At 35.2% G+C, this 23,978-nt stretch overlaps 1 protein-coding gene across 1 annotated transcript in view; it reads left to right on the top strand.

The window, feature by feature from the left end:
- The first annotated feature begins 515 nt into the window (after window positions 1-515).
- The window catches only part of LOC128579468 (ankyrin repeat domain-containing protein 26-like), a 49,146-nt gene continuing 25,683 nt past the window's right edge, over window positions 516-23,978 (top strand). Inside the window, exons 1-9 of the mRNA XM_053581547.1 lie at window positions 516-636; window positions 8,210-8,423; window positions 9,640-9,820; window positions 10,952-11,869; window positions 12,765-12,917; window positions 20,164-20,234; window positions 20,582-20,675; window positions 21,677-21,750; window positions 22,084-22,168. Of these exons, the coding sequence (XP_053437522.1) occupies window positions 516-636; window positions 8,210-8,423; window positions 9,640-9,820; window positions 10,952-11,869; window positions 12,765-12,917; window positions 20,164-20,234; window positions 20,582-20,675; window positions 21,677-21,750; window positions 22,084-22,168 (1,911 nt within the window). The remainder of the gene's footprint in view (window positions 637-8,209; window positions 8,424-9,639; window positions 9,821-10,951; window positions 11,870-12,764; window positions 12,918-20,163; window positions 20,235-20,581; window positions 20,676-21,676; window positions 21,751-22,083; window positions 22,169-23,978) is intronic.

The raw sequence follows: 23,978 nt of genomic DNA, 5'->3' as shown, positions 1-23,978 counted from the left end.
GTTTTTTAGGCCTACAAAGAGAACATCTAAGAACAAGAACAAGGTATTATTAAAAAATCATCAAATATGTCATAATTTGAAAATATAAAGTTAAAATAAAAAGAGTCTTTTGCTATAAAGACATTTCCTTTAAAAACTGATTAAGGAACCATAGCCATAGGTAAAAGTGTCATCCTTTTAGCACACATCAGTACTTTACAAAATATCTGTGGTTTTGCTCATATAAAAAATAAATAATTTTTTTCATTCCTGAGATACTTTACGAAGAAGAATATTTTCCAGCTCCATCTATGTAAACATAAAAGAGGTAAAGTGGTACAAATAATCAACACATTGAATCCCGAAATGGCATAAATGTGTTTATGATCTATGTACAAATGACTTATTAAAAAAGAAAGAAAAGAAAAGAAAATGGATAACTACCACTTCTGTACATTTAGACTATGCTGTAAACATTTGGGGGACATTTTGAAGCACTGTTCTTTATTTTATAGGTGAAAAAACAAATATACACTATGGATGACCATGATGACTTAACCTGGTCATCTAAGGGAGCCTCAGAGGATTATGAGTTTCCTTCCGTTAATTATAAGAATTTGACATTTCTTGCTAAACAACATGGAAAGCACTATAAAGGTAGGACCATTGCATGAGTGTAAGACCTTTTTATGTGTCCTACAGTAGCATATGCATTGCTTAGCACTGCACCGTAGAGCACACATGTATTATGGTAACATTAATCTCAGAAATGTGCTTTATGTTTATGTAGAATGAGAACTACATTATGTTATGAACTCAGTCAAAGCGTTCTGAGAATCCCACTGTACTTCTCTCAGTGTAAATGGCACCCACGTGTGTTGCTGACCCTACTTCTCTCTTACACTTTCCCAACATCAGGTTGCCATTATCTCCCACTCAGAATGCTACGGTAACCTTAGAACTGCTTTCCTCACAACCCCATCTCCTGAGGCCATGCTCTACTCTGCAACCATTATATATATCATCAATCCTCTGTGAGTTGACCACTCAAGGGACTATAACGAACTGGTCAACACATGGAGATGGCCAACATAAGGAAATAGGCCTACTGTACAGATACGTATGTGTGGTGGATGTGTGGTCAACTTGAGGTCAAATTGAGGTGGTCAATGCAGGGAGGTGGTCAACTATGGAGGGCCTACTGTACTTTTAAAAATGAGGATCCCATCGTGTTAAAAATCCTTGTTGAAAATACATCTACCACTTCTCATTATTATAAGATTAGAGATCTCAACTCTAGCATTATCCTGCTAGAGTTGTGCCTGGCTGTTCTTTCTTTGTGTGTTTCGGCCACTGTCTTAGGTGTTTGTTCCTGCTTTCAGTGGCTTCAGAGAGGCGTAATTAGTATATGAAGAAATGTGCAATATCGTAAGTTTTGAAATATACAAGTGAACCCATGGCCATAATAAGAGAGTTAACAAATTCATCACCCACAGCACTCTCCTCCTGGCGTTTTATATTCCCTTATTTTAGAACCTGCTAAATTACATTCCATAGTATTCATAGTATTTGTACCATTTTCCATTCCTGACAGCAGTCCATGACAGTTCCATTCTCTCTGCATCCTCACACTCAGTATATCATTGTTTTTAATTTTAGACATTCTGATGTGCATGCTTTGCGCATACTATTTTGGTTTCAATACACAGCATCCTAATGACTCATAATGTTGAGCATCCTCCCATGTGCATATTTGTCATCTGTACATCTTCAATGAGCTGTCTTTGCAAATTTCTTGCCATTTAAAAAATTAAACTGTTCTTCTCTTTGTTGAGTTTTAAGAGTTCTTTATATATTCTGGATACAGTTTCTTTACTAGCTTTGTTTTTTGCAAGGAATCTTTCCTGGTTTGCATTCCAAGGAATGTTTCCAAACGTTCCAAAAAATGTTTCCCAGTGTTCATTTTTTAATAGTATTCCAATGAATTCTGGTTTATCTGTTTGTTTAATAATGGCTTTTGTTTTGTCCTATTTAAGAATGGTCTACCTAGTGCAAGGTCACAAATAATTTCTCCTATGCATCTAAAAGTTTTACAGTTTTTGTTGTTACATTTAAGCTTATAATCCTTCTTGAGTTCCTCTTTGTTCATGGTTTGATGTATGGATTTCAGTTCAATTTGGGGATGTGGAACTCCAGTTTGTTCATAGGCCATAAAAGCCATTGTTGCTCTGGTGCATTGACATTGCACCTTTGTTGAAAACAAGTTGTCTGTACACATGCTGGTCTGTTTCTGGATGTTCTATTGTGTACCACTAATCTATAGGTGCTCCTCAAATATACAGCTATGTCCTGATAAAACCATCATAATTAAAAATCCATTTAATGCCCCCAATAAGTCCATCAAAAAGTTGAAAAATTCTAAGTCAAACCATCTTAAGTTTGGCTGCCATTATACAAGTTGAGCATCCCTATTCCAAAACTCTGAAATATGAAAGGCTCCTCAATCTGAATTTTTTTTAATTTTTTTATTTATTCCTTTTTTTGAGACAGAGTCTCACTATGTTGTGCTCAGTAGAGTGCCATAGCGTTACAACTCACAGCAACCTCAAACTCTTGTGCTTAAGCAATTCTCAGGTGCCTCAGCCTCCCAAGTAGCTGGGACTCCAAGCACCTGCCACAATGCCTGGCTATTTTTTGTTGCTGTTGTCACTGTTATTTACTTGACCTGGGCCAGGCTATAACCTGCCAACCTCGGTGTATGTGGCTAGCGCCATAACCACTGTGCTATTGGCGCCAAGCTGTACATGTGAAACTTTTGGAGTGTCAACATAATACCACAAGTGGAAGATTCCATACCTGACCTCATGTACACAAACTTTGTTCATGCACAAAGTTATTCAAAACCCTGTAGAAAATTATTCTCAGACTATTGTAAGATGTATATAAAACCTAGGTGTAATTTCGTGTTTAGATTTAGGTTTCATTCCCAAGATGATCTCATTTTATGTGTACGTATGTTTCAAGATCTGAAACACTTTTGCTCTCAAGCATTTTGGATAAGGGACACTCAAGCTGTGCCTGTTTCATGTTGTTCTAGTTAATAAGGGTTCATACAATTCCTAAAAGCACCCCTTCAATTTGGTTATATTCTTCAGGGTTATTTTGGTGCATAAATGTTAGAATAGCTTGTCAATTAAAAACAAGTTACTGGGTGGCGCTTGTGGCTCAGTGGGTAGAGTGCCAGCCCCATATACCGATGGTGGCGTGTTCAAACTTGGCCCCGGCCAAACTGCAAATAAAAAATAGCCAGTAGTTGTGGCAGGTGCCTGTAGTCCCAGGTACTCAGGAGGCTGAAACAAGAGACTCACCTAAGGCCTGGAGTTGAAGGTTGCTGTGAGCTGTGACATCACAGTACTCTACCAAGGGCAACAGTGTGAGACTCTGTCTCTACAAAAACAAACAAACAGAAAACAACTTACTGGCCTACTAGGAATTAGGTTGTGCTCATGATGCTTCTATAGGTTAATTTGGAGAAAATTGACTTCTTAACAATAATGAATTATTTCATTCCTGAATAAAGTGCATTACTTTATTTGTGAAGGTCATATTTAATTTTCTCAGCTAACATTTTGTGCTATGGAGTATATATGTCCTCCCTATTTTATTGCATTTATCTGTATTTTATGTTGTTATAAATGACATTTTAAACATTTTTGCTTTTATATTTTAATGCTAATTGTATTTGGACATACAGGTGATTTCTATATGTTGATTTTGTATCATCAACTTAACTCATTTATGACTTGTAGTACCTCTTTGATAGATTCATTGAGATTTTCTAAATGGACTCTATGTTGTCAAAGCTTTGCTTTCTCAAACTACTTTCTTCATGGATATGGAGAAAAGGGAACACTTCTGCACTGCTGTTGGGAATGCAAGCTATTACATTCTTTTTGGAAAGAAGTTTGGAGAACACTTAGGGAACCAAAAGTAGACTTGCTATATGATCCTCCAATTCCTCTCCTATATCCAGATGACCAAAAATCATTATACAACAAAGATATTTGCACCAGAATGTTTATTGCAACCAATGCATAATTTCCCAATCATGGATGAAGCCCAACCGCCCATGAATGGATTAATAAACTGTAGTATATGTATAACATGGAATGTTATGCAGCCTTAAAAAAACATGGAGACTTTAGCTCTTTTGTATTTACATGGATGGAGCTGGAACATATTCTTCTTAGTAAAGTATCTCAAGAATGGAAGAAAAAGTATCCAATGTACTCAGTACTTTTGAGAAACCAATATGCAATCACCCCCACTTTCATATGAAAGATAAAACACAGCTATCGCCCAGAATGAAGGAGGAAAGAGGAGAGTGAGGGGAGGGGTCAGGTAACTTGGGGGGTTTTCAAGGGTACATGTCAAATCTATTAAGAGTAGAGTATAAATATGTCTTAACACAATAAGTAAGTAAGTGAGGTGAAGGCTATAGTAAACAGTTTGATGTAAGCATTCCAAATTATATATAAAATCAGCACATTGTACCCCAGAAATGCATTAATGTAAACAGTTATGATTTAATAAAAAATTATTGAGAAATAAAAAAGATAGTAAATATTTTAAACCTGTTGTAAAACAAACTCTGATGTAGCTCATCAATTCTGTCATTATTGTATGAGAGTGGTCATAGAGCAGTCAATACAGACATTAATGAACATCTGCGTTATCATAAAACAAAGCTAGCTCACAGGTTGGAGTTCACTCACCCTAGTATGTGATCATGGTTGTAAATAAAGATCACGTTTTACTTCTTCCTTCCAATTAGGATGCCTTTGATTCCTGTTTCTGGCTCACTGTACTGGCCAGAATCTTCAGTGCAATGCTGAATGACAGCACTGAAAGTAGCATTCCTGTGTTCTTCCTGGTCTTAGAGAGAAAGCATTCAGTTCTCCCCATGACATCTGTTAGCTGAAAGTTTATCACAGGTGCTCCTTGTCATGCTGAAGAAGTTCCTTTATATTCTTAGTTTGCTGAGAGTGTTTTTAAATAAAGAATGAGTATTAAATTTTTTCTCATGCCTCCATCTACTGATATGGTCCTATAATTCACTTTTGATTTGTAATATGGTGAATAACAGGGACTTTTGAATGTAAAATTAACCCTGTGTTCCTGGGATAAACCTCATTTGTTTATAAGGTATTATCCTTTTAATATATCTTTGAATTTTATTTGTTAACATTTAGTTTAGATTTTTTTAAAGACTTCATTTCTTTTAGAGCCATCTTATTTTATTTATTATTTCAGATTGATATGAGGGTAGATGCCTAGTAATGGGATTGTGAGATCATCTGGAAGGTCTGATTTGAGTTCTTTGAGGATTCTCCATACTTCTTTCCAAAGAGGCTGCATTAGTTTTCACTCCCACCAAAACTGTAAAAGCATTGATAATGAACTCCATTCTGAAAGACAGTCAACATAAACAGAGTCATGAGACACTGATACACCAAGGTTATGAAACGTTAATGAGGGGCTTGTACAGTACTACCAACGTAAGCACACGGTTGTGAGTTTGTAAACTTAATTGTGAGGCTTCATATGTCATTCTGTGACTTTCTTTTATTTGCTCAGCATTTGTGAGATCAATCCATATTGACACAAGTATATTTGGTTTAATTTATATTGATTTTTATAATATTCCATCACATAAGTGCTGCAACATCAAACTCTTTGAAAGCTGTTATGATACTCCTAATGGCTTTTGTATTACATAGGCATATCCACAGATATTTATTATGTTTTTTATTAATATTGAAAAAATTAAAATACAAAACCAGGGTTTATGTGTTTATTTATTTGATAAAAACATCCATCCTATATGGGGCACTGATATTTGATATCCAAATATATTTCCAAGAAACATTCACTTATTTCAGGCCCACATTGCCTTTATTTTCCAATATTTCCTTGTAATTCATCTTCTGCCATTCACTTGTGTTTTACTGAAATTCATCTTCCATATAGAATTTAGAGTGATTTACTTCGGTGAAAATGGGATAATTAATATCTCTTTGAAATATTAATATCCAAGCACCATGAAATTTCATAGAAGGATTTCTGCTGTCTCTTCCCTGTCTGCATTTTTTTCTGGCATCCCTGAGCTTCTAGAATGCCTGGCTCACCAATCCCTCTACTGTAGACAAATACATATACATATGTTTTTTTCAGGATTTTTTCTCTCTTGCTTTCTGCTTCCTCTCCTGCTCTCATCCTTTCCTGGCCCCTACGCCCTTTAATTTGGCTCATCTAAGTGTCAACTCAGACATGATCGCTGGAAAACTCATTTTTGACAGTTTTATTTATATTCCTTCCAGCTACAGCATCAATAATTATTGAGTAAAACAGATAAAGACTGTTCCAGAAGTTTTGAAATATTGTGCTTACAGTATAGGGGCAAAGGTTAGAGACATGGCAAGAAACGACTTACAGTTTAGGTAGGAACATTGCAGTAGAGATGACACTAGAGTACTAAGGCAGCCCTGAGGATGGAGGTGCCTATTTATCTGGTGAAACAGCAGGAATCAATGAAGGCTTCATGTAGCAGGCTAAGGCCTTAAAAGATGAAAATAAAATTGTTAGAATAGCAGAGGAAATCTTTTCATATGTAACAAACAGGATGTACACTGATGGAAATATAAAAAGTAACAGAAGTTTGTGAATTATTAATAAAACAACATGCACAGCATGCTGTTGAACGGTCCTATTATGAAGTAGAGAACAATCCACAATGTTATTTTATATGTGTATTGTATATTTAAATACTGTTTTTCTTCTAACATTATATGTATATACATTAGGTGGATAAATCTGTGAGTAAATCTGTGATATGTCTGTATTTGTTGAACCTAGTGACATCTAGTGCCCTTTGGGTGGTTTTGTGAAGTTTTGGATAATTAGAAGTATTTTTTCATCAAAGGTTTCTCATAGATCACAAATAACTCAGTTTTGTGAATATTTTCTTTCATGATATCTAATGTTTTTTGTTTTTTTTTTCCTATCTGGTGTAGTCTGCCTCTCTGACATTACAATTTACACATCTATCAGTACAGGTTTTTTTAATTTTTAATTTCTTCCATGTCTAAGATTTACATAGGGATAGGGTTGCGTTACTTTAAAACAGCTTGGCCCTTTCTGCTGTTGCTTTTATAATTTGAGATAATACCCTACGCAAGAGGCAAGACCTATTTCATGATTATCTTATGCAGTCTGTGTTTTTCCATCCTTCATTATGAGAATGGACACTTCCTGGCACTATATGAGCACCAGGCTTGGTTGACCTTGATGTTGTTTAGATAATTTTTCTCTTAGTCTCAAATAATTCCTAGCAACATGCACAGTTGACTACTCTGATAAATACCTGAGAGGGGAATCTCCACACATCTCCAGGATTCTTTCACTATACTGCTTTCTCCTCTTCAGTTGCTATCCTGTGATCACTGCCTGCTTTGGTCTTTTCAGACTCTCCTTACTCAACTACAATTAGGGGAGTCTGGTAGCGTGTAGGTCAGGCTTTTTCTTTTTTTTTATTTTTTTTCTCCATGTGTGCTTTCCTGAAAACTCTGTTAAGGCAGGGATCTGGGGCATTCCCAAGGCTTCCTTCTCTTGTTTTCTATTTTTCAAAGATCTTTGTCTTTGTTGCCTAAATTCTACTGTCTTAATAATAACTGTTTAATGTATTTTGGCTGGGTTTTTTTTTGGGGGGGGTAAGGGGGAAAATTCACACCTGTTCCTCTGTCTTGGCTAGAAGGAGATTGCAGTAGAACTTCAGCACATGCTATGGACTGGCCAGCATGCTTTTATTCTTGCTTTACTTTACTGCTTGCTTCTCATCCTTCATCTGTCCGTATGGTCATCTCTTCCTCAGAGAAATCTTCCCTGGGCCCAGTATAGATTAAATTCTCTTACATAACATACTAATTTTCTTACAGAATCTATCTGAATTAATAATTGTCACTGTTTTGTCTTTTTTTTTTTCCACTTTACTTCAAGCTAAATAAGAGCAGAGGTCCTGTCTAGTTCTGCAGAGCTCAGTATCACATGTCCGCCACTGTACCCACTGAGTTATATATGTATAATGTGTGAGTGAGTGACTGTGAGAATGTGAAGCCCTTTATATATAAAAACTGTTCCTGTATTCTCTTTCTTTTTTTTCATCCTGATACAGATTCTTTTAACCAATTGGAAATTCAAAACACAGCTCTGCCCTGTAAGAGCCATGCAGAACGTAATAAAAATTATTATAAAAAACTTACAGATAATATCAAAGCACTGGAAACTATGATTATTTTTCTAAAAATGAAGCTATCTAAAACGAAAGGAATAAACTTACAGTTATACCATCAAAGATGTGAATGGGAGCAAAAACTCCACAGTTTGAGGTATGAAATCCTAGCTTTAAAGAAACATTTGAACTATTTATTTGGAACTATTTATTTGAAATATTTGTTTATTTATATGTTGGAGAATTTTTGACATTGCTGACATATCATCTGATATTTAATAGGAGAGAAGTCTTCTTAGTCTTCCGCGGTATAAAATTCTTGGAAATAATAAAATAAGTTCTTAATTGTAATTACAATTACTGATAATTAAATGTATATTCTTTTAAATCATAATTCTAATAACTATATTAGAAGTTCACCTTAGGGAAATCTCCATTTATTTAACAAATTGAATTTGGAATTTTAAATATTTCTATTATAATTAATATTGTTATGAACATTTTTACACAAGTCTTAATTTTCAAATTATATGCCTTTAACATATTCTTCAATATAGAATTCTTGGGTTAAAGTAAACTTATGAAAATGGCTTTGATCAATATTTTGAAATGGTTCTCAGGAATGTTTATGCAAATTTATAACTCAACCAACAGAGTTTTAATTGGCCTTTTTCAACCCAGAAGAAGTTTCTTAAGGAAATTACATAGTTTGTTTTCATAATGCAGGGAATGAAAAGGAAAATGGAAAGTGACTACTGATTCGCTTGTTCAACATCTCTCCTACACAGATAAAATTAATTTAAACTTTTGTGTTGAAAACATATATTATTCTTCGTTGTTTAATTAAAACACAGAACACGTGGGTAGCAAATATAAAAATAGCAGTCTGCAATTATATGTTGTGTGAGAGACATCGGAATGAGTTCTCTTACACTGCCAGTGACTTTCAGGAATGCTTGTGCTGTTTTGTGGAGATGAACATTTCCCTCCAGTGAATTCATAAACTTATTTATAAATGGTAAATTTTGGTTAGTTTACACTCCATGATCTGTCCCAGTTTGGGAGTAATTATGACTATGTAAAAAAGTAATTTTCAACTTATACATTTGAAAATTTTCAATATCCTTTTCAAGAGTAACTAAACTAACAGAAACTTACCAATTAGGAGAATGTTCTTTCACATCTACCTTTCATGTGTACATGTCTTTTCGGAGAAAATGAAGTGAGATATTCAAAACCTTAGAACTAGAAAAAACAAATATTCAAGAAAACAGACATTTTATTAGATAATCAATGAATAGATGAAGAGTCAGGTCTCAAAATGAACTTTTCGCTAACAAAATGAATTTTAAGATAAGTATATTTAACTGCAGATTCACACTAAAAGAAATGGAAGAGATGAGAAAAAATGATTCTATAGCATTTGAACAAATTAAGGAAAAGTTAACAAGAGAAATAGAGCAACATAGAAAAGAAGTTGCGATAAAAGAAGAATTGGAACACAGACTGAGAGCCCAAAATGTGGAGTTGGGGACCCTTAGAAATAATCTGGAGGTAAATTAATCTTTGGTTAACATCACATTTATTATTTTACTTCATCACTATTAGTTGTGATGTCTCTTTGATTCAATGCTTATTGTTTAGTTATAAAACAAACCAAAATCTTGCCTTAAAAATTAACTATGATATTTATAGCTAAAGTTGTTTATTATAAATCTTGGCATCCAAGTAGTATCTTATTTCAATACAAAGAATTTTTTAAAATAATATACCATAATATATACTTAATGATGACTTATTAGGTGTTTTGTTCCTAGTAAAATAGTTCAGTGATTTTTCCCCTATTTCACATTTATTACAACTTCAAACATTATGAAGAGGAAAGAAACAAAATGTATTGTAATCTAAAGTAATCTCATGATTTTCTAAGAAGACCTCTGCAAATTTTATCTTATTTGTCATTTGTGTTTTGAAATATCAGGCTTATTTTGCATTTATCTATTTATTCCAGAGAGGTAACTGTGATTTGGTAGATGAGCCTCATGGGTTAGGATCAGAAGACTGAGGAAAATCCTACAAGGGGCTTATACGTTTAATCTCTCCTTTTCAGAATTGTGATCAGTAACTGAGTTAATTGATATATAGAGAAATGCTTTGCACAATGCCTAGATTTGTCATTTATCAATAGATATAATTGTTATAACTTAGGATAAAAATGTTAGAAGAGCAGAATATCTATAGAATGCTCTCAGAAAAAAACTTAAAGAACATTAGCAAATTTTGCATGTTCTAGTGTACGCAGAGCTGAGGCTCCTACTATGGAGGGGGATGTAGGTTAGACACCAGAGTGTGCACCCAACTTTCTAGTGTGTCACAGTTATTAGAGTTTTGTGCATTTGGATTTGTTGTAATTCAAATAAAGCCTTTTCCAATTTGAGATTCATAAAAATTCTTTACTGATTTCTTTTTTGCTTTCAGAGATTCATTGCATTCATGTAAATATTTGAACTTTCAGGAATTTATGCTCTATAAGGTTTGAGGTTTGGATCCAGCTTCTTTGCCCAGTTAGCTGCTTTTTACAACCCTTTCATTTCATAAATGTGCATGTTATTATTTACTTTCTGGGGAAATCGTGATATATTATTTTATTGAGTGATAGCTAAAAGTTTCCTTTCTTTTACTTAGAATTGTCAAAGGCTTGAACATGAAAGAGATCTCCTGAACAAAGAAATTGTCAGACTAAGATTGAAAGTAGAAAGAATGAAAATGAACAATGAGGAGATAGACAAGAAACACTTGCGGGACTTGGAAATCATCAAAGACAAGACTGATGATCTTCAAAATGCTGTAAAGCTCAGTGAAGAAAGGTTAATGAAAGTAACAGCCCAGTATAGTGGCCAGCTCAACATACTACGAGACGAGAATAAAGTGCTACAAGCCAAACTGAAGGAAGCGAAAGAAAACCAGGAAAAACTAGAAGTAGAACTTCAATCCCTCCGTCTCGGACTGGCAGATGCTAACCATGAGCGTCACCAAAGTCAGGTCTCCCAAAGAGACCTTGCCTTCATTGTCCGGAGAACAAAAGAAGAATGGTCTGGTACACTGGAATATATGAACTCTCGTGCTGAAACCCTTTTCCAACAACTCTGTGATGCAGAAGAGAAATTCAGTTGCCTGCAAGCTGAGTTTTGTCACATGAAAGATGCTCTTCGAGAGAAGACTTTTGCTCTAGAAGGTGCACAGAGAGACCTGATGGAAGCACAGTTTGAAAAGCAGAACATTCAACTGAAGTATCAAAGTGAACAAAGAACAGTGAGTATGTACATTGTAAAGCAGGAGTCTTTAGAGCAGAGACTGTCCGGACTGCAATGTAAAACTATGTCACTTCAACAACAGCTGGATGATGTTCACAAGGATTCTGCAGATAAAGAGAAGGCAAAACACACCAGAGACAGCCCGTGTGCTGCAGTGGTGAAGGCTCTTGAAGTAGGGCATGAAAAGTACAGTCTGCTTTTGGAGGACAAAAACAAGAAGTTGCTTGATGAATGCAATCATTTAAAAGAAAGGCAGTACCAATATAAAAAAGAGAAAGTGAAAAGAGAAGTAAGTATCAAGAAATAATCATTTTTCAACCTTCCAAAAAGAAAAGTGAAGTGGTGTTTGGTAGTGACTAAGCATCGTATCTTTTTGAATGTGAGACTATCTAGATCTATATTTGTGATATCAGCCTAGAAACATACCTTGTTTCCAGCAAATAAAAGTTAGTACTGAGAGATGTTTTACTTTGAGTAAAGACAGTGTGTCACAACATTTTAAGAGTTTAAGTTATAAATTGTTAATAGACATAGAGTAAAAATGCTGAAATCATAATTTTAGTGTCTTTATGTTGCCTCATTTTAAGACAGAGCCGAAGCAGAAAAAAGTGAGTAGGAAGCTGAGTAGGGGTAGGAGTTGCAGGAGTTGTGATTAGGGAGGGAGGTGGAGGCCAGTTTACTTAGGGCCTGCAGGAGCCATTGGAATGTTACTTTTATTCTAAAATAGGGATTATTGGGATAGTTTGAGCAGAGGACTGAATTTGTGAGAAACTTTGAGGCTGATCTGAGCTTCTAATCAAAAAGAAAGAAACCATTTTACAGGGTAGAATTTGCCACCACTATCCCATCCACATGCATATGAATCTTTTGTTATGCATTTCACATTCCTTTTAAGCCTTCAGTTGGTCCTTATGCATTTCACATTCATGAGGGGAGGAATGAATAGAGGACTGAATCTGTTGTCTGAGCAGTAGAATACTGACTTGGGGGGGAGGTAGCACTTTCCTTAGTGTCCTTAGCCAAATTTAGTGGTCAACAGGAATGTGTACACAGGAGGAAAAGAAGGTGAGTCAATGCAATGTATGTGATGATAATCTTCAAGGTATATATGTTAAAGTTAAATATTATTAACACATCCTAATAATAAAGTGTTTATAATATCTGCAACAAAAATATCTTACCAGGCAGTTTTGAGACAACTTCGCCAAGAACTGTGTGATACCATGCAAAAACTATCCAGATCGGAGACGTTACTAGAAACTACATCACGTTGTCACATTCATTTAGAAGATGAGACCCAACATTCAATGAGAAAAATAAGTCAGATGACAAACCAAGTATGTACATAATTAACATGCCACCCGTTAATCTAGAGCTGATCCAATAACATAAAGTGTTTTAGAATACTAGCTGCAGGTGACAGTTTTCTTTTTATATTTTCATTATGAGTAGTTTTGTACCATTTTATTATCTTTATCATGTATTTATTTCTTAAATTCTGACTTTCATTCTTCCACTTTTCCTTAAAATTACATAGAAAAATACCATATTTTCTTATAATATATACCCTTAGGAAAGTCGAGGATTATGCATCATTTTTCACAGAAGTTGTGAGACATTTTTCCTGTTAAGCAGTAGTTTTCAGTGATTTCTCTATTGCCATTGTGAGGCAAGCCAGATTAAATCAGGGTAATGTCTAATGAAATGTTCCAGAACATATCTTCAATTTTGTGAATGGATACAAAATCTGTGCATACTTATTTTATGGATTTCAGGTTAACTCATAGAGAAAGGCCTTTATATTCTTGTCTAAAATGAAAATGCTGCTCGGGAGGCAGAGGCAAGATAATCGCTTAAGTCCAGAAGTTGGAGGTTGCTGTGAGCTGTGTGAGGCCACAGCACTCCACAGAGGGCCATAAAGTGAGACTCTGTCTCTAAAAAAAATAAATAAAATAAATAAATAAAATGAAAATGTTTTAGGTTAATTTATAAACTCTTTGCAAAGTTAATTGCCTTCATTTCCATTTCACTTTAATTATATTGTAAAAGCACAGAAATATTCAGGTCTTGGATAGGAGGTACATCCAAAATAAAGAATTAAGAAAATTACCCAGATCCTGCCATTGGATTTTTAAAAGCAAATGTATTGAGGTCTCATTCACATACCATGCAGTTCACCACTTAATGTCTCTTAGTATATTCACAGGGTTGTGGAACCATCATCACAATCAATTTCAGAACATTTGCATCAATGCGAAAAGAAACCCCACATCTTATAACCATAACCTCCACCCTCATCTTATCCCTCCACTTTCCCCAGGCCTGGGCAAGCACCATCTACCTTATCTCCATAGATTTGCTTATCTAGACAGTTCATTTTGGGGGTGGTGGGGTGGGGGTGAGGGAGACTTTATCAATCAAATTTTATTTTATTTTTTTTCAAGGGGCATATTATACATCCTCACAATGTGCACAATAGGTGAGATCTTTCCTCGTGCCCTCCCTCATTCTGCCAAACGTTCCCCACCCCGCTTCACTCTACCCACAAACTGGACTATAAGAGTGTTTTATTGTTCTTATGAGCATGTAATTGTTTATATATTGATTTCATATAGGTATGGAGGTATGGATTTCATACTGGATATTTACTTTTCTATTCTTATGGTACTTTACTAAGAAGAGTGTATTTCAATTCCATCCAGGTAAATGTAAAAGATGTAAAGTCTCCATCTTTTTAATGGCTGAATAATATTCCATGGTATACATATACCACAGTTTGTTGATCCATTCATAGGTTGATGGACACTTAGGTTGCTCCCATGACTGGGCAATTATGAATTGAGCCACAGTAAACACTCTAGCGCAAATGTTTTTGTGGTAAAATGATTTTTGTTATTCTTGATAGATACCTAGTAATGGGATTGCAGGGTCAAATGGTAGGTCTACTTTTAGATTTTTGAGGATCCTCCATACTTCTCTCCAAAAAGGCTGTATTATTTTGCAATCCCACCAGCATGGTAGAAGAATCCCTTTTCTCCATCTCCACAATAGCATCTGTAGTTCTGGGATTGCTGGGGTTAGGTGATATCTTAGAGTGGTTTTGATTTGCATTTCTCTGGTGATTAAAGACAATGAGCATTTTTTCAAGTGTTTGATGGACATTCGTCTGTCGTCCTCAAGTTTCTGTTCAAATCTCTTGCCCACTTATAGAGAGGGTTGTTTATACTTTCTTAAGGTTCAATTTGAGTTCTGTGTACATTCTAGTTATTAGGCCTTTGTCAGATTCATAACATGCAAAAACTTTCTCCCATTTGAAGGCTGTCTGTTGGTTTCATTTGCGGTAGCCTTAGGTGTGCAAAAGCTTTTAAGCTCGATCAAGTCCCAGGTATTGATTTTTGGTGCAATTGCTAAGAGGGTCTATCTCACAAAGTTTTTTCCCAGGCCAATGTATTCAAGTGTTTTCCCCCACTCTTTCCTAGAATTTTTATTGTTTTGTGTCTTATAATTAAATCTTTCATCTACGAAGAATCAATTTTTTGTCAATGGTGAGAGGTGCAGGTCCAGTTTCAGTCTTCTACATGTGGATAACCAGTTCTTCAAGCACCATTTGTTAAATAAGGATCTTTTTCCTCATTGCATGCTCTTTGTAGGTTTTTCAAAGATTAAATGGCCATATGTGGCTGGGTTCATCTCTAAACTCTCTATCCAATTTCATAGATCTACATCTTTATTTTTGTGCCATTACCATGCTATTTTGTAGACAGTTCTTATAAATGGAGCCACATACTACTTAGTCCTTTGTGACTGGATTGTTTCACAAAGCGTGTTTTCAGGATGAATCCATGTTGTAGTATGGATCAATACTTCATTTCCTTTCACGGTCTAGTACTATTCTATGGTGTGGTCCTACTGGTGATCGATTCTTCACTTGCTGGACCTGTAGGTTTGTTTCTACTTTTTGCCACCAATGCATCATAGTCCCATGAACATTAATTTAAATGATATCAAGCGGATATTTTATTTCCCTGCCATTGACTGTCATCCTCAGTTAGTTAGCAGATTTGACCATCTCTCTGCCTTGCTCATGCTGTGCTTCCCGCTTTTTTAGCTTCTGATCATCTAACCTCATTCAGACCTGAGCACAATTTTTCCTTCTTCATGAAACTTTCTCTGAGTGTTCTGACTTTCGTTGACTTTATTCTTTAGTACTTGTTATCTACTCTGTGCAGAATAAGTTAGTCCTTCATTTTGCATTGCTTTTTTTAATTTTTTTATTATTAAATCATAGCTGTGTACATTTGTGCAATCAAGGGGTACAATGTGCTGGTTTCATATACAATCTGAAATATTCTCATCAAACTGTTCAACGTAGCCTTCATCGCATTTTCATGCTTATTGTATGTAGACATTTGTATTCTACCTTTAGTAAGTTTCGCTTGTACCCATTCTAAGATGCACCGTGATGTGGCCCCACCCCTTACCCTCCGTCCACCATAACCTCCCCTCTCCCATCCCTTCCCTTGGTCCTTTCCCCATATTCTTGAGCTATAGTTAGGTCATAGCCTTCATATGAAAGCTATAAATTAGCTTTATAGTAGGGCTGAGTACATTGGATACTTTTTCTTCCATTCTTGAGATACTTTGCTAAGAAGAATATGTTCCAGCTCTATCCATGTAAACATGAAAGAGGTAAAGTCTCCATCTTTCTTTAAGGCTGCATAATGTTCCATGTTATACATGTACCACAATTTGCTAGTCCATTCGTGTGTTGATGGGCACTTGGGCTTCTTCCATGACTTAGCAATTATGAATTCGGCTGCAATAAACATCCTGGTACAGATGTCTTTGTTATATTGTGATTTTTGGTCTTCTGGGTATATACCTAGTAAAGGAATTATAGGATCGAATGGCAGGTCTATTTTTAGATCTCTAAGTATTCTCCAAACATCCTTCCAAAGGGAACATATTAGTGTGCATTCCCACCAGCAGTGTAGAAGTGTGCTCTTTTCTTCACATCCATGCGAAGATCTATGGTTTGGGGATTTTGTTATGTGGGCTACTCTTACTCGGGTTAGGTGATATCTCAAAGTAGTTTTGATTGGCATTTCTCTGATGATTAAGAATGATGAGCTTTTCTTCATGTGTCTGTAGTCCGTGTGTCTGTCTTCTTTAGAGAAGTTTCTCTTCAAGTTCTTTGCCCACCCTGTGATTGGATCACTTGTTCTTTTCCTGCTAATACGTTTGAGTTCTCTGTGGATTCTGGTTATTAAACCTTTATCGGAGGTATAACCTGCAAATATTTTCTCCCATTCTGAGGGCTTTTATTTTTTCATGAGGAGTCATCTTGTTCAATTATAAATTTGCCTAAGGTGAGAATAATATCTAAGTTGCATATAAAACGAGCACATTGTACCCCATAATTGCATTAATGTACACAGCTATTATTTAATAGCAAAAGTTGATATGCCTATAAGTTATCCTTATATAAATTGAAAATGTTTTAGATTAACATTTGTTAGAATATAATTAAATACTTTATACTATACTGATAATTGATATAATAAAATTTTATTCTAAATATATTTTAAGCAATAAAATATAAAATTGGAACTTTTTTATTAAAAAAACAGAAAAAACTCTTTCTTGCTATTGTTATTAATTTTCTCTATTTGGGATATATATTTCAGTGACTTTTTCCAAGTTATTTTATAATTAATAGATGGTATTTAACAGAATTTAGTGAAAAGTATTTTGTAAATATGTCTAGCTGTGATTTATCCATTGCAATATCTTCCCAATGAAGTTTGTAATTGGGGAATTAAGGAATTTATATGGAAAGAAGGTGAAGGGGAGTCTCAGGGAAACTTGCCCTTTTCCCCTAGGTTGATTTGCTGAAAAGATCAACTCACAGTTATAGTAGATTAATAAGAGAAAGGTTTATTTCCAAATACCATGCACATGGGGGGTATGAATGATTGCCCAATGTTTCAGTGATAGTCAGTGGCTTTTAAAGATGCCTTTTAGAAGGGAGGGGGGAGAGAAACTGTAAAATATATGTGTAGCAAGTGGTTGCGAGGGATGATGGGTAGATGGAGGGAAACAGACTGAGTTGCAGTTTAACCTGAGAGACAGGTCTCAGTGCTTCAAAGGACATTAGGGCCAGGCCTATGTGATAAGGACTCCAGCAGCCCCTTTTCTGATTCTAAATCAAGTTATTCAGGTTTTATAGAGGAGAGACTAGTGCATTCTAATCAAAAATGGCCTTTTCATTGAAAATATTCTCTATACCAAGGAATTATATTTTGATTTCCTTATCTCCTTCAAAGATATACATCTGGAAAGTACTCTATGTCTTTGCTTATCTCCTCATGTAATCTTATTTAATATTGATAAAGTTTGAAATATTTCCTGTAGTTCTTTCTTATTGTTCATTGCTGTTTCAACAGTAGCAAGAAAATGTTTTTCTGTTTTTTGTTTTGTTTCTTTGTTTGTTTTAATGAGTTAGGGCCAAACCAGTCTGCTTCTTTCCTGCTAGTACTAATTTAATTTCCAAGGAAAGTGTTCAACCAAATAAATAAGTGAATGTAGATGCAACCAGCAGGAAAAAAAAAATATTCATGTCATTCTCACTATAGAAAAAAAAATTAAATTAGTATTCCTTCATTACAAAGTCAGAATTGGGACTTGTAGATTGATAATTGCCTTTCCAACTGAAAAGCTCTGGCCTTTCTGATCTACCACAGCACATGACCTTAACTTGATCATCAGAATGCTTGCTAGAGCAGCCCATCATATCCAGTTGCTGGGAATGAAGTGATCAAGGCACCTTGATTTATCAATGGAGTCCAGTGTTTTCAGGTTGAGGCTATTGCCTGGGGTCATGTAAGTTCCATACAACTCACTCCAGAAGATGCTCTGTGCACTGCAGTTCATGGTCATGCATCCCACTGATTGCTATGGAGATAAGTAAACTATGAATTCTTATGAGTGGACGAGAACAATGCTGGCTACTGGAGTTGGTGACTGTTATCTCAGAATTTGGGACTGTTGTGGGCGTCATGCTCTGCATTTATTGCCCATTTTAGTAGTGTGGAGATCAGTTGAGTGCAGCTGTCGGGGACCATTTTCATTGGCATGTCACCTGCCTAAACTATAAAATTAGAACATAAAATACAACAAGATGTTAATAGTAAATATTATATGCCACTCACCATGTGCCTCATGTTTTTCTAAGTGCATTACGTGTATTCCCCAGTTCAGTCTTCCCAACACCCACATGAGGAAATCAGTGCTATTCTGTTCATGTTGTAGATGAAGAAACCAAGTTGCTAATTTGCTAAAGGTCACACAGCTAGTACTGGTGGAGCCAGTACTCAAACCCAGATCTTTTGGCCTCTGTAAAGGTCCACCTCTCAAACTATTCCATGAGACATCTGGTTGTCATCTGAAGCATACACACCACTGAGATGTGAGAGAAAAAGGAAAACCTGGTCCCCTTGCTCTGTGGGAAGCTGAAGGGTGCTGTCCCCCTGTGTAGCAGTGCACAAAGTTCTAGCCTTTTGTCTATTTTACCTGTAAATTGGCTCAGAGACTACAATGTGTCTATGAATATGAACAGTTAGCATTTACCAACTTGTGCCTGTCTACTTCCTCATGTTCACAAAAATAAATAAATAAATAAACATCTGGTCACGATGGTTAGTAAAACATGGCTTTGATGTGACTGGGTAGGTTAAGTGGTAATTTTAACATGATGGCCTCTCTTTTGTCGTGTTTAATCGCAAAGTTTAATAGTCATCCTCACAGTTTAAGGCGACGCATTTAAATTAAATTCTCTCCTAGTGAAAACTTAAGCCTTGCGACTTAACTTTGGGGTTGACATTCTCTGTTGTACTTTTCTTCCCATTTATTTTTAAAAGTCCTTTTCCTTTTCCTAAAAGGAAAGATAATGGTGAGTGTTAGATGCTGAAAGTATATAAGTTGCCTTGTTACAATAAAATTAAATGTGAATAAAATAAAATAATAAAAGTTGATGTTGTGATCTTAGAATACAAAATATACATGCTTATCATAATGTAATCTTCTCTTTCCCCATTTTATCAATTTTATAAATTTGAGTATTTATCTCATACAATATAGTTTGTAAAATTAAGAATAATGTATTCATTGAGTATTTAATAGTATTTATGTAATACAATATAATTTGTAAAAGCAAGAATAATGTTGTGTTTTCATCCTGTAACAGGAGTAGATAACCTTCTCTGTGAAGGGCCAAATAGTATATTTTAGGTTTTATGATCCAGAAGATTCCTGTTGCAACAGCTCCACTGTGCAGTGATGGCAGAAAAGTATCTATAAATAATATGCAGAATGAAGGGGTGTGTCAGGGTTCCAATGAAATTTAGCTACAAAAATCTCTTCAGGTGATGAGCAGATTTGTACTAGATCATTATTATTTTTAACGCAAATAGTGTGTTAGTCTAAAAACTTTGTTTTCTATATGCTACATTTTTTAGCTGTCCATCCAGTGAGGGAAATGTGGGTCATTTCCAAGTGTAAACATTTTTCTAATCTTTGTTTTAGTTTCAAGAAGTAGAGGATCAACTCAAAGAGGAAGGACACCATGCCGAGAAGATGCTAGACCAATGGAAAAAGTATACTTTCAAGCAGCAAAAAAGAAAAATAAAAAGACTTGAGTATTATAAAGAAAATAAGTGTTACAGTTTGAGACTAGTGCTAGTTGTAATAGTAACTATATCTGTGTGAATCTTAGGAAAATTTTCAGCTTTAAGCTATTTTGAAATGCATATTTTTTTTTACTTTGTTTCTAAATTTTGCACATTATGCATGGACATTGCTAGAAAAATGATATAGTTGTTTAATCATCTACTTTTCAAATATCTAAGGATTCACATAAACATACCTTCAAGTGTTTGTTCAAAAATTGCATGATATTTAAAAAAATTATCTGACATTAATTATTTTAAAAATTATATTTTAGGATCAAAATGGCAAATTCCAAATTAAAACTTACTGTCAAAGACCAAGCCGAAAAACTCAACCAGTATGAGAAAGACTTGTCAAGTGCAAGTTTCGTAAGTTAATCTCTTATTTTAGTTCTGGGGCAGAATAGGCTGAGTGTATCTTACTCAAAATGCTTTGGACTAGAAATGTTTTGGATTGTGGAATATTTGTACATGCCTATTGAAATATCTTGGGAAGGGAATTCAAGTCTAAACACAAATTTATTTGTAATATATACACCATATTCACACACCCTGAAGATAATTTTATGTAATGTTTTATAATTTTGTGCATGAAGCAGAGATGTTTTCACTGCAACATGGCACATGAAGTCAGATGTCAAATTTTCCATTTGGAATGTCATTTTGAACCTAAAAGTGATTAGGATTTGGGGGCATTTTGGATTTTAGGTTCTAATATTAAGACGCTCAACCTGTAGTACAGATGCTCACTGACTTTCAGTGGGGTTATATCCCAATAAACCCATCCTCACTTAGCCTAGCCTACCTGGAACATGTTCAGAGCACTTACATTAGCCTTCAGTTGAAAAAATCATCTAATATAAGTCTGTCTCTAATAAAGCATTATATGTCCCTCATACCACATATTGCTAGCCTGGGAAGGATCATGAATCAAAATTCAACATACATTGAAATTGGGGTGTTTCATATCATTTTAAAGTCAAAAAAATTAAGGTGGCCATCATCATAATGTCAAACTTGCAATGGCTTCACATCATTATGGAGTCAAACAATAGGAAGTTGGAGGATCCCAAGTCAGGGACAGCCTGCGTATAAGAATATGGTAGACAATATGAAAAACGTCTCTGATAAAAATATCTATCCCCTTCATAGTGATAATACTTATTGCAAGTAGTGCCAGTCCCCTTGACTTTACAAAAGAAATTGACTTAATTCCTAAAATTAATGATTTGGGTAGTAAGATTTTAATAAAAACATTGTCATAGCCCAAGAATAATATTTTTATGTATACCACATTTCATTTATCCATTAATCCATTGGTGGACACTTTGTTTTTCCAAGTGTAAATTATTTTTAGTCCTTTGTTTTAGGTGCAGAAATCTCTGGAAGATCAGTTAGCAGAGACTATAAAATGTAAAAGGATGATGGAAGACCGCATGCAAAGGTACAGTTAAAAGCAGCACACAAAATAACTTGAGTATTCATAAAGCAAATAGCAGTGTAATATGAGATTGTGTCTGTTCAGATAATAAGTATGTTTGTGTGAAGCCAAGGAAAGTTTCAACTTTAAGCTATTTTGAAATGCATGCCTTTGTATATTTTTTCAAAATTTTATACATTTTCCAAAAAGACACCTAGAAAAATACCTTTGCCAAATCATCTGCTTTGTTAAACTTTGAGAAATTCTCTAATTATGCCTTTAGATATTTGTTCACAAGCTTTATGGCATTTTAAAAATTTATCTGTGATAAGAATTATTTTACAATTTGTATTTTAGCCTTGAAAAAGAAAATTCAAAAATGAAAGTAAACTTTGGAAAGGCACTGGACTGCATTGAGAAATATGTGTCATCTGCAAGTTCAGTAAGTCAATCTCTTACTTTCTATCATACTTAAAAGGAACTTTTTTTCTCTACTAGTACAGGCTGTACATTCTGCACCCCAAATGCCCAGAAATATTTCAGATTTTAGAATATTTATATATACACAATAAAAGATCTTGAGGATGGGATCCAAGTCTAAACACAATATTCATTAATGCTTCATGAACAACTTATGCACAAAGCCTGAATGTAACTTGATATAATATTTTTAAGTACTAAATTTTGCATGAAACAAAGATGTGTGTTTTCACTGAAACCTGTCACATGAATTCAGATGTGGAATTTTCCACTTGTGCTGTCATCTTTATATGTAAGATGAATAACATTTTGAAGCATTTTGGATTTCAGGTTTGGAGATTTCAGGGTAGATGCTCGTCCAGGAGCACAGGGAAGGGCCTAGTCAGTGCCTGCAGGTGGTACTGAGAGGTAAAGCAAACTAAAACTCAAAGATATGGCCTTGACGGCCCTCTTTTTAAATTGGAAGTGTAGGATTGTAAAAGATTTTAGTTTAAAAAAGTGATGAAAAATAGATCTCTGGATGAGACTGTGTATTAAGGAATATTAATACACAGTCATGCCATGGAATCCCAGCACTTTATGAGGCCAAAGTAAAAAGGCCAAGGCAAAAAGATCACCTGAAGCCTGGGCCTATCTCTACAAAAACTATAAAGGCATTAGCCCATCATGGTGATATGAAACTGTAGTCGTAGCTCCTTAGAGGCCCAGTCAGGTGAATCACTTGAGCCCAGGAATTAGAGACTTCATCAAGCTGTGATGGTAGCACTGTACTTGATCTTGTGTGACAAAGTTATACCTAGTCTCAAAAAAAAAAAAAATAGAGTTCAAAGCAAGGAGAGAAACTGGATGATAGAAAAGCTGTAAGAGGTGATTCATGCCTATAATCTAAGCACTGTAGGAGACTTGAAACCAGGAGCTGTAGACACGCCTAGGTAATGTGAGAACAAAAAGAAAGAAAGAGAGAGAAGAAAGAAATGAAGAAAGAAAGGAAGGAAGGTAGGAAGGGAGGGAGGGAGGGGAAAGAGAGAAAAGGAAGAAAAGAAAAGAAAAAAGAGAGAGAGAGGAGAGAGAGAGAAAGGAAGGAAGAAAGGAGGGAGGGAGGGAAGGAAGGAAGGAGGGAAGGAGGAAAGGAAGGAAGGACCTGCAGGTGGTGCTGAGAGGTAAAGCTAACTAAGACTGAAAGATATGGCCTTGATGACCCTCTTTTTTAATTGAGGAAGGAAGGAAGGGAGGGAGGGAGAGAGGGAGTAAGGAAGGAAAAGGAAAGAAAGAAAGAAAAAATAATTATCCAGGTGTGGGTGTGGTGATGCTTCCCTATAGTTCCAGCTATTCAAGAGGCTGCAGTGAGAAAATAAAATGAGCCCTCATATTAGAGGTTGCAATGAGCTATGATCATGGCATTGTACTGAGAGTCAGAGCAAGACCCTGGCTCAAATAAAAGAAAGTTTAAAACAGAAATAAATAAAATTTAAAATAGAAAATAAAAAATAAAAATAAATGAAAAGCTGCAAGAAACAGGGAAAAAGGCATGTTTATTATAGAGAAGTCTTAAACTTTGTGGGGGTTTGTTTTGTTTTGTTTTTGAGTTTGTTAGGGAAAGTCCCTATTATAATTGTTTCTCACTCTGGGGAGATGTGCCCTATGTCCTTACATGTGCCCATTAGGTGGGACCACACTGATCCCATTCCCTTCTCCCCCTTTTTCCTCCCCCCTTAGCTCAACTGGAGTTAAAATGACTTTTCGTTTTGTGGGGGCATGTATTAGTTGGTCTA

Source organism: Nycticebus coucang, unplaced genomic scaffold (assembly GCF_027406575.1).
Source record: "Nycticebus coucang isolate mNycCou1 unplaced genomic scaffold, mNycCou1.pri scaffold_57, whole genome shotgun sequence".
Classification (NCBI taxonomy): domain Eukaryota; kingdom Metazoa; phylum Chordata; class Mammalia; order Primates; family Lorisidae; genus Nycticebus; species Nycticebus coucang.
The sequence above is the reverse complement of the archived record's forward strand: the minus strand, read 5'-3'. Positions and strand labels throughout refer to the sequence as shown.